The sequence below is a fragment of the Myotis nattereri genome, assembly GCF_964212035.1.
Source record: "Myotis nattereri genome assembly, chromosome: X".
NCBI classification, from domain to species: Eukaryota; Metazoa; Chordata; class Mammalia; order Chiroptera; family Vespertilionidae; genus Myotis; species Myotis nattereri.
In genome coordinates, this window is record NC_138078.1 from 95,895,809 (window position 1) to 95,907,911 (window position 12,103).

The window sequence follows — 12,103 nt, forward strand, 5'->3', positions numbered from 1 at the left end:
ACATCATATAAAGGGTGTCCCAAAATTCACGCAAGAAGTAATTTTGATAGAAAACACAGGTTTATAATTAAACATTGTAATTTTTTATTGATTCTTAAGTTTTATAGTATAGGGTTATGTATGGAATAGCATATAAGGTAAATGGCCTCCATAGCTTTGCTGGCACATGCGTATACTTTTGTTGAAATTTTCCATGACCGTTTTGCATAAATGTGGCTGAATTTCGATGAGGCTCATTTTCATCTTGATGGCTTGGTTAATCAACAAAATTGTCACATTTGGGGTTCAGAAAATCCATGAGTGATTGTTGAGAAATAAATGCATCCACAACGTGTCACTGTTTGGTGCAGATTTTGGGCTGGCATTATCGGACCATTCTTCTTTGAAAATGCGGCTGCTCAGGCAATAACAAAAGAGTGTATATGTGCCAGTAAAGCTGTGGAGGCCATTTACCTGATATCCTATTCCGTACATAACCCTATACTGTATTCTTTATGAATCAATAACAAATTTACAATTTTTAATTATAAACCTGTGTTTTCTATCAAAATTACTTCTTGCGTGAATTTTGGGACACCCTTTACATGTGAATTTAGATTTATCATATTCCAGCATATTTTTTAATCCTCACCCAAGAATATTTTTCCATTGAATTTTAGAGAGAGTGAAAGGATGGGGAGGGAGGGAGAGAGAGAGAGAGAGAGAGAGAGAGAGAGAGAGAGAGAGAGAGAGAGAGAGATGGAGATGTGAGAGAGACGCATTGACTGGTTGCCTCCCATAGGCACCCTGACCAGGGCAGGAGATCGAACCTGCAACCAAGGTATATGCCCTGGGCCAGGAATCAAACCCGAGACCCTTCGAACTGAAGGTGGACACTTTATCCATTGAGTAATTGGCCAGGATCCCAGCATATTTTTAAGCAAGATTTTCTGTTTTTTAAAAAATCTTTAATGTTGACATAATTATTTCCCCCCGTCATTGTTCCCCTCCACTGTTCCTGCCCCACCCCTTCACCATCCCACTGTCTATATCTATAGGTAAAATCTTTGGTTAATCTCTTCCTACCCTCATTTCCCCCTTCCTTCTGAGATTCATCAGTGTGTACCATGCTTCCATTACTCTGATTCTATTTTATTCACGTTTATTTTGTTCATTAAATTTCTTGTTTGATTTTTAGATTCAAATGTTGATAGATATGTATTTGTTGCCATTTTATTGTTCCTATTTTTTATCCCTTCTTCTTCTTCAAGAATACCCTTCAACATTTTATGTAATATTGATTTTGTGGTGATGAGCTCCTTTAGCTTTTTCTTATTTATGAAACTCTTTATCTGATCCTCAATTCTAAATGATAGCTTGGCTAGGTAGAGTAATCTTGATTATAGGTCCTTACTGTTCATCACTTTGAATATTTCTTGCCACTCACTTTTGGCCTGCAAAGTTTCTATTGAGAAATCAGATGACAATCATACAGGTGCTCCCTTGTAGGTAATTAACTGCTTTTCTCTTGCTGCTTTTAAGATTTTCTCTCTGTCTTTGACCCTTGGTATTTTAATTATGATGTGTCTTGGTGTGTGTCTTTGGGTCCCTCTTGTTTGGGACTCTCTGTGCTTCCTGGACTTGTAAGTCTATTTCTTTTACCAGTTAGGGGAAATTTTCTGCCATTATTTCTTCAAATAAGTTTTCAATATTTTGGTCTCTCTCTTCTCCTTCTGGCATCCCCATAATGTGAATGTTGGTACACATGAAGCTGTCCCAGAGGCTCCTTACTATCTTCATATTTGGGGATTCTTTTTTCTTTTTGCTCTTCTGATTGGGTGTTTTTTGCTTCCTCATATTCCAAATTGTTGAGTTAATTCTCAGAATCCTCTACTTTACTGTTGAATCCCTGTAAATTATTCTTTATTTCAGTTAGTGTATGCATTGGAGATTATATATATATATATATATATATATATATATATATATATATATATTTGATTTTTTACAGAGAGCACTGGAGAGGGATAGAGAGTTAAAAACATCGATGAGAGAGAAACTTCAATCAGTTGCCTCCTGCACATTCCCTACTGGGTATGTGCCCATAACCAAGGTACATGCGCTTGACTGGAATCAAACCTGGGACCCTTGAGTCCACAGGCCAATGCTCTATCCACTGAGCCAAACCAATTAGGGCTTATTGGTCCTTTTTTATGTCTTTGACATTCTTACTAAGATCCTTAAAAGTCTTATGAAGATCTTTGAGTAACCTTGTAACCATGGTTTTGAATTCTATAATCAGTTGTTTGCTTGCTTTCATTTCTTTCATTTGTGACATGTTTCTTTGTCTCCACATTTTAGTTGCTTCCTTGTTTTTATTTCTATGTATTAAGTAGATCTTTTCTCTATCCTGGAATTGGTAAATTGACCTCATGTAGTAGGTGTTCTGTAGGGTCCAGTGGCTCAGCTTCCCCAGTCACCTGAGCTGGGCCCTCTAGGTACACCTCTGTGTGGTCTGTGTGCACAGTCTTGTTGTAGATGAGCCTTTATTGCTATCGGCTTCATTGGCTGTGAGTACCAGTAACAACTACAGTGGCAGAGCTGCTATTCAGGAGACACCCCTATGGAGCAGGACTTGCTTCAATGGGGCTTTGGTGCTCACTAAGTCTGTGTCTTGAGCGTGTTGCTTGTGGATGTGTAGAGTTGCAATATGCTATGGTCTAAAGCTGTCCGCAGGGTGTACTGGCTCTAGGGCCTCCAGACACTGCCTGGGACCACCTGACAGGAACTATAGAAAAATATTCAGACTGCTGCTCTTTGCTATTTGTATTGGGCTTGGAGTTTCCCAGCGAGGCCCAGCTGTCAAGCAATGCAAGCTGGTGCTGGTGCTAGTGCCAGGTCTTGGGCCTTTTATTGATAGGTTTGAGGCACACTGTCACTAGCTGAAGCTTGTTTGAAAGATTTTAGCAAAGTATGAAGCCTGAGCCAGGACAAACCATTCATATGGAGAAGCTGCTGCAAACAGCTTGGGTGGGGCTGCAAATTGGATGGGGCAAGGTATCAGGAGACATTTTCTAAGGAGGGCAAAACCAATTACTGCTAAATGGAGTCCCAGAAAAGAAAGAGATTGAAAATGATTGTATTGCAATTGCAATTGACCAATAATCCTCATATTCTGGTCCTTAATCATTACAGAAGAGTTTAAATTATGCCACTGTTAAAGTCTGATCTTTACCTTTATTTTCAGCTTTCCTTTTTTTCCCCTTTTATTCTATTGGTCACTATTCTCATCTTTTATCCTTTTATTTTATTCCCTGAATGTCTTATATCAACTATAGCTTTCACAGATATTTCTTGGCCCTTAAAGTTGGCCCTCAGGGATAATTAAATGCTGGGCTCTGCTTTAACTTATTCTCCAAAATAATCTAGATAATGAGATTGTGCATGATGAATTTTACATATCATGGACTTTTTATTGTTGTTCTTATTAGATATTTAAAGACTGCCTTAAATGCTTAAACTTTTATTTTTTTTTATTTTTCTAAATTTTTCAAACTACTTTTCAGTCAATGTTTTCTCCATCCTCTTTATTCCTGGAAACTATTATGAGTTAGAAAATCTAGTTCATTTTTTATCCCTGTATTATTTGTTCTCGACTAAATACTCCAGTCTACTCTAGCCTTTTTTCTGTCTGTTTCTGAGGATACCATACTAAATATTTTCATATAATGTATCTCACAGATGAATAGAAGACTGAACTTTCATAGTCTAAGCTAAGCTGTATTTACTACAGTAAATATTTGCATATGATTCAGAAGATCTGTAGAAGAACTTAAATTCTAGCAGAAAACTCATTTTTCTTTATCAGTGTGATAGGAATTTCTACTGTGGTGAATGAGGTCTCCTAATAAGCTACTACTAGGTTTTAGATTTCTTATATGTTGCTAATAGTACTGGCCTTCCTCCAGCTTGGTGACAGATCCAAACACTACATATGCTATCACTTCAGAGGTTTAGGGTGTACTGATGGAACTTTATTTTTAATATTCATGGTAAACATTCAGCCAAACCTACTGTAGATTTATAATAGCACTGCTGAGTCTCTTTCCAATATAAATAGCATAAAAATCCTATTTCCCAGTATCCCTGGAGTAGACTTTATGGTAAGGTTTTCTGAGCTGGAATAAAAATCTGTTATCCATTGTGGCTTTTGTATTTTCTTTCTAAGTTAAAGCAATAACTTATTGAGCTTTTTGTTACTGATAAATTATTTTGACATATGCTGGATTTTTTTCAGTGGATTTTGGAGTGAGTGCCCAGGTGAGCAGAACTAATGGTAGGAGAAATAGCTTCATTGGGACACCATACTGGATGGCACCTGAAGTGATTGACTGTGATGAGGACCCTAGACGCTCCTATGATTACAGAGTAAGTGCGAGGATGCAGATAGTGAGGATAAAAATTTGGAAAGGGCTTTTGACTAATGTTTATTTTAAATGATAAAATAAAATATTAAAATGCAGGTATCTCCTCCTTTCACACTAAACGCTAATAGGAAATACCAGCCACTATTCCTATATGTGGTTTGATTATATGCAGAAAAATAATATTTTCTAAGACTGTAGACAAATTAGACCATTGGGAGTTCTCCATACTTGAGGAAGAATGTCTAGTTCATGCTGCCTGCAACTTCTTAGTAAAATATTATGTGGCTTTATATGGAAATTTAACTTTCAGGGACAGAGGGCTTTTAAAACTTAAAAATGAATAAATGTAAAGTCAATTATTAATCCCTACAGTAATTTAGCTCCAAAAAGAAAAACAAATAATTTCATTGCTCAGGGTGATAGAGAAATCTTTGGCATGGTTCACCTCCAAATCACAGAAAATCAGTAGAAGAGATGAATAAAATAATAATTCATGCTATTAAAATTTTCACTGAAACTGCAATTTGGACAATATATATCTATGTACACATTTCTAAGAGCTAGTGTAGAAATAAAACTCTCCATTTGCTATAGACTGGAAAAACTACACTCACTCACATCATAAGTCATCCAAATAATTCACTGTGGTTTCATTTTGTGTGGAACCAGGACTAGACACTTGAAGTTGATTAACGCAAGGTTCATCTCTTTTCCCTTTCCCTTAAATGCCCTCTGCTTGATCAGCAAGCAGATCTATTGAAAGCTTAGTATATAGTCTAGTGCTATTAGTAGCTATGGAGATGATGTAAACATATTGTTCTTTAAGTGGCTTACTGTAAAAATAATGCTTTATAGTTGTACAACTGAGGTCTTCCAAGGATTTTTCACAACATTAATGATTTATTTTTAATTTTTTAGCTTCATATAACTGAAATAAAGCTTAAACTTAGACCATCACAACAACCCTTTGAAGCTAAGAGATCTGTAAACTGGTGCTCTAATAATTCAATTAACTTTATTATTGTAGCCACGCAATGTACTTCTAGCCCCTGTGCCATTTCCTCATTCGAAAAACAAAATACAATTAATAGCATTAAGGATAATTTCCTAGAAAATTCTTGAATATAATTTCTTAGAATTATAATAATTCCATCCTCAACTTACCATATTCAAGGAACTTTAAATATATATATATATATATATATATATATATATATATATATATATATACCAATTTTATAAAATTGAGCCACAGAGCCCTGACCGGTTTGGCTCAGTGGATAGAGCGTCAGCCTGCGGACTCAAGGGTCCCAGGTTCAATTCCGGTCAAGGGCATGTACCTTGGTTGCGGGAACACCCCCGTGGGGAGTGTGCAGGACGCAGCTGATCGATGTTTCTCTCTCATCGATGTTTCTAACTCTATATCCCTCTCCCTTCCTCTCTGTAAAAAATCAATAAAAAACATATTTTAAAAAAAAATTGAGCCAAAGAGAGTTAGTTTACCTAAGATTGCACATTTAGTAAGTAGGTTTATGTGATAGGATTTCTTTACAACAAATTCCTTTTGCTATTTCAGTTAAGGTAATAATAGCAACGTATCAATCATGGTTCTTCTTATACTTACTTAAGCCCATCCAATATCAACTGTTGTATAAAACACAAGCTGTTGTATAGATCACAAGCTCACATAACATCTCTCTGTAACAACATTCTATAGGAAATCCATAAAATGGCTCTGACATTGACACCACCACTACCACTCCCTCAGCCAAAGAGTATTTTGAGATTCTAAATATTGTTTCTTATTTTTAACTGACTTTTTGGGGTCATCTTTTCCTTTGCAGAGTGATGTGTGGTCCGTGGGAATCACTGCTATTGAAATGGCTGAAGGGGCTCCTCGTGAGTAAAAATACTTGATACTTGTTAAAAGTTAGGAAAACATATTGTTCAAATCTGCCACTTTGAGAATGTACCAGTCAGCTTTTACTGGCCACCAGGTGCCACATTATCTGCCTAACTATAAATGGTAGCCTTTTCAGTGATTACTGAATGTTCTAGTCAAAATGGCCAGGTATGTCTATAAAAAGAGATTTTCCTTTTCTCTTTTATGTATCACATTTTGGGCTGATTGAGTATTATTTCAATTTAGTCACAATGGTATTTGGTCCTGGCAGTCCTGACCCACCTGAAATAAGGGCATTTCAATAAATATTGACTGGTGGAATATTTAGGTTCCAAAACAATTACAGTCACATACTGTTATTACTTCAGACAGTGACAGTTGAGAAAATTTTCCAGTGGTTGGTTGAAATTGAGCCAATACTCAATAATGTTGGAAAGTAAGCTTCCCCCGCCCCCTTTGGAGTCAGTCCAGCTTACCTTTTGTATCTTCCTAGCTCCATTTAGCCATTCTGTTACCCTTAAGATCTCAGAAGGTTCCACTTCCTTTTGTTTCCTTTCCTTCCCAGAATTTAAATGACCTATCAGCATCCTGTTTCAGGACACTGATTTCTGGTAGGAAGGTGAAAATGGCATGTAAATTTAGATATACATTATTGACAACCATCTAATGTATGGCCCCATAAGCAGAGCATATTTTCTGTCCTAATTACCTAAACCCAAAAATGTAAATGATAAATACATTCCAAGTATTGTTGGATGAGAAGTGAGAGAAATGCCTGGAGTATGTTTCAGAGATGGGGTGGGGGGACAGGATTGCTTTGCTTCTGACTCTCCAAGAAGATCCTATAGATTCCTATGTTCCTGCATGCTCCCTCTCCACAATGTCCACACACCAAGCTTTTTAAGCTTGGACTATCTTGTTAATGTATTTCAAGGCCAATGGGAGCAAGTTCAAGGAGGCGCAATAGTCATAATATCATTTTTAAGAATTGCTAATGTCCCTCGACTTATCACAGTGGGGGCTTGGATTAAAACTGGGATAAATGGGGAGATCAGGTTTCTGATGCCTTTCCTCTAGTGTCCAAAAAACTACAAAGTATCTATGTCGGGTGAGTAAAAAATAAATGATGGAGAAAACTATATATGCTACATATATAAAATTGAAATGAGACTGGGAAAATACATATTACTGTCCATCATCACTCAATTCTTTTTCTGTGAAAGAAACATGCTTAAATGATCTCTCTCTCTCTCTCTCTCTCTCTCTCTCTCTCTCTCTCTCTCTCTCTTTCTCTCTCTTTCTCTCAATACACAATATGATATTTCATATGAGTATTGATGCATGTATTTGGTTAGGATTGATGACTGCATCAAGTAGTATATTTTTTTCTGTTGTTTCTGAGTGTTCCTCACCACATCTTTTAAAAAATCTAGCTTTCTGCGTTTTATAGATTTGTGCTTTTTTAGTTCACCTTTGTGTTTCATTTTTTATTCTAAAGTATAAAATTATAGGAGAAAGGGATAATGAGCAAACTCACAGAAGGAGTGTAGAGAAGTTTTGCACAGAGTATACAAATGGCAAACTTCTTGTAAAAGACAGATGAGGACCAAAAGATTCTTAACTCTCAATGAGAAAAGATTTTAAATCTCAATGGACACATACAATAGAGTGGTGGAGGCCTGGGGCTGGGGGTGGCCTATAAGGGGTCAATGGGAGAAAAAAGGAGGACATATGTAATACTTTTAACAATAAAGTTTTTTAAAAAAGAAAATAGGATCAGCATTCCTGGATAAGTAATTGGAATGGTGTGACTTTTGGTCATGAGTAACTTGAAATAGCCACAATGCTAAAAAACTGTTTTTCAACAGCCTTCTGTATTGCTTGAAGTATTAACTTTGTATGGAAATTATCTTTATCAATTTCAGAGAGCAGAAATCCTTTAGGTTATAGTTATCATCTCAGAGAGAATGACCTTCCGAAGCAACAATTCTGTGATAATTATCTCTGAGGTCTAAATAACAAAATTCCTTTCTTTCTTTGGTGAGTCTCTCCCAGAGAAGTAAAGAGAGAGGAAGAAGAACTTCTTATTGAAAATGTGCTATAGGGACTCTCAGAGGAGAGAAGATAGGACCACCGTTCACCCAGACCTTCTTAAGTCCTTGAGTACTGGGTAGGAATTCAAACAATGTGAAGATGTGAAAACTTTCAAACCAAGGCCAGAATATTGCTAATAGTTGTTCAAACACCAGAATATCATAGGCCAATGTTGAATAGATGCAGTTCTTAGTTTCTTTGCTATTATTTGGGAAAAAAATTATTGCCTAGTGAAGAGGTAGAATCAGGTTGACAGTTTATTGCAACTCTCCTTCCTTGTTAAGGATCTACAACAGCCAATTTCCCTTCATCTAAATTATACATTTCTCTATATTAGCATTTCCCTTGGTGTTGTAGAGATTATTTTTAATGCTGTCATCCATGTTTGTTTAGTGTCCTACTTCTGTTTCTTGTAGTGTCCTTGCTTTACACACAGATCAATATTTACATTATTGTCTCGTGACTTGAATTTAATATTGTCCCATTAAGATACCCATTTCTTAAGTATTCAAAAGTTTTCTTCAGATCTCAACCTTATCAAATTAATTCAAATTGCTCCCAGTTAAACGTTTACAACTCATCAATAGATGTATTTTTTAATTTCTTTATTTTTTTTAAATATATTTTATTGATTTTTTACAGAGAGGAAGGGAGAGAGATAGAGAGTTAGAAACATCGATGAGAGAGAATCATTGATCAACCGCCTCCTGCACATCACCCACTGGGGATGTGCCCGCAACCCAGGCACATGCCCCTGACCGGAATCGAACCTGGGACCTCTCAGTCCGCAGGCCGACGCTCTATCCACTGAGCCAAACCGGTTTCGGCTTAATTTCTTTATTGATTAAGGTATTACATATGTGTCCTTATCCCCCCATTACCCCCCATCCTCCCTCTAATGCCCTCACCCCCCTATTGTCTGTGTCCATTGGTTAGTTAGGCTTATATGCGTGCATACTAGTCCTTTGGTTGATCTCTCCCCCTTACCCACACCCTCCCTTATATTCCCTCTGAGGTTTGACGATCTGATAGATGCTTCTCTGTCTCTGGATCTGTTTTGGTTCATCAGATTATGTTGTTCATTATATTCCATAAATGAGTGAGATCATGCGATATTTATCTTTCTCTGACTGACTTATTTCGCTTAGCATAATGCTCTCCAGTTCCATCCATGATGTTGCAAATGCTAAGAACTCCTTTTTTACCACAGCATAGTATTCCATTGTGTAGATGTACCAGAGTTGTTTAATCCACTCATCTGCTGATGTGCATTTAGGCTGTTTCCAAATCTTAGCTATGGTTAGTTATGCTGCTATGAACATAGGGGTGCATATATCCTTTCTGATTGGTCTTTCTAGTTTCTTGGAATATATTCCTAGAAGTGGGATCACTGGGTCTAATGGGAGTCCCATTTTTAGTTTTTTTGTGGAAACTCCATACTGTTCTCCATAGTGGCTGCACCAGTCTGCATTCCCACCAGCAGTGCACGAGGGTTCCTTTTTCTTCGCATCCTCTCCAGCACTTGTCGTTTGTTGATTTGCTGATGATAGCCATTCTGACAGGTGTGAGATGGTACCTCATTGTCGTTTTGATTTTCATTTTTCGGATGATTAGTGACTCTGAGCATGTTTTCATATGTCTCTTGGCCTTCCATCTGTCTTCTTTTGGAAAGTATCTATTTAGGTCCATTGCCCATTTTTTGATTGGGTTGTTTATCTTCCTTTTGTTAAGTTGTATGACTTCCCTGTAAACTTTGGAGATTAAACCCTTATTAGTGATAACATTGGTAGATTCCAGCCACCCAGGGCGCAGACTCCTGTGAGTTCTGAATGGATGTATTTTTAAAGGAGGTTTGCTATTCAAATGAATATTCATGTAATGGTGAAATGTAGGCACTGTTAAGTGATATGGTGTGAAGGGGCATTTATTAGCATTCCTAAAATTAGACCATATAGGAAACTTCCACAATTGCTGTTTGATATGGCTTTTTTAACCACCCTATACTTTATTCCTTTGTGGACTTCTCCTTTCCCTTAATGAAAACCTACCAAGTGTATGCCCTAACTCTTGACTCCTAAAGATATTGTTAGTTGACTGAATAATGCTCAGCTTTTAATAAATGACAACTGCTCGATATTGTACAAAGTCATTTGCGATGTGTTTAAAGGACAGAATCTGATGACTGATTGGGCACAGTAAAGGAATGAAGACAGTCAAATATGACCCTGATCTTTTGAGCTTGGAGTTCATTCTGCCCTCAATTAGAATCCTGCACTTTCTATTAATTTATGCCCATGTAATTGAAACAAAGAATGACCTTTGAACAATTGCCTTTATATCACTCTAATGAAATTGCTTCAGGAGGTTTATTTTTCTACTGTTATGAGAGACCAGTTTGACATTGTAATTTTCCTGGAGATGTATTTTGGAAGAGGAAGGATGACTTTAAAGTGGCATTAATATCAAATTTTCCTAACATTAATGACACACTTGAAGTGTTAGGTGAAATTTACACTATGGTTCTCCTTTGGGAATTTTTTACATTGCCAGTTTTCTCTAACCAAAACATAAGAGGAAATAAGTGAAGTGAAACACATATTTAAACACTTATAGGAAAGTGCAGAATTCTCAGACCAATGAGGTAATGAATTTGTATAGCACATATTGGAATAGGATTTTCTTTGTAGGGCTGTGTGTCTGAAATAGGGAATGAAAGCCCAATAATTTGGCACAAACTCGAATTGTCAGATAGTTAAAATCTTTATGATAATATCAATAGCTTATATCTAATTTGTGCTAGACACTTATGCTTGTAGGTTGCCATTTAATCCTCACAGCAACTCCCTGAAGGAATTCTTGATATATTTCCTGTTTTTCCAATAAAAAATGAGGCACAGATAGGTTAAGTAATTTTCCCAAGATCACAAAGGCTGAGCTATGAGTTGAACCCAGGCCATCTTACTCTAGAAAGTGTGTCCTTACTAGTTAATTATACTAGATCTACCTCTTTTCATAGGATTGTCAACTTCCAAAACATAGTCTTCTCATCTTTTTAGACTAATCAATCATCTTTATACATTATTTTGCTTAACTACTAGTCTGTTTGACTTTTTCAATTTATAATTACATATTCCAATTTTATAACTATAGGTAGTTACAGTACAAAAACACAGAAGAGTGCTTTGTCTCCTCCACTTTTGGTTTCCTTCTAAATATATGTTATCAATAACATATTTCAAACATATTATCTAGTGTAATTTATTATTTTGTCACAACTGTCAATAATGAACCTTTAGGGTCTTATATAAAGGACTGTTTGTGTTAAAGTGAGCTTTTCATGAACTTCATTTGCTTAGAATTCCTTCTGGAATGAGGAGTGTGCTCTGTAGTTACCTTTCTCATTCATTCTATTTTTATTTTAATTATTAATTGATTAGGGTGACATTGGTCAGCATGAACATACAGGTTTCAGGTGTGGGTTTCTATGTTACAAGATCTTTATCACACAAAGTCAAATCTCCTGTCACCTTATATTAGGACCCATTCCCCCCACCCCCTTCCCTCTGTCAACTACCCCACTGCTATTTGTGTTAATGAGTTTCATTTTATAACCCACATATGAGTGAAATCATATGGTTCTTAGCTTTTCTAAATGACTTATTTTATTTAGCGTAATGTTTTCAAGGTTCATCCATGTTGT

At 36.4% G+C, this 12,103-nt stretch overlaps 1 protein-coding gene across 1 annotated transcript in view; it reads left to right on the forward strand.

Annotated features, from left to right (window-relative positions):
- Positions 1 to 12,103, forward strand: part of NRK (Nik related kinase) — a gene marked incomplete at both ends in the record, with an annotated part of 166,953 nt that overhangs the window by 104,507 nt on the left and 50,343 nt on the right. The window contains 2 exons of the mRNA XM_081115343.1: positions 4,277 to 4,407; positions 6,251 to 6,305. Coding sequence (XP_080971469.1) covers positions 4,277 to 4,407; positions 6,251 to 6,305 — 186 coding nt within the window. The remainder of the gene's footprint in view (positions 1 to 4,276; positions 4,408 to 6,250; positions 6,306 to 12,103) is intronic.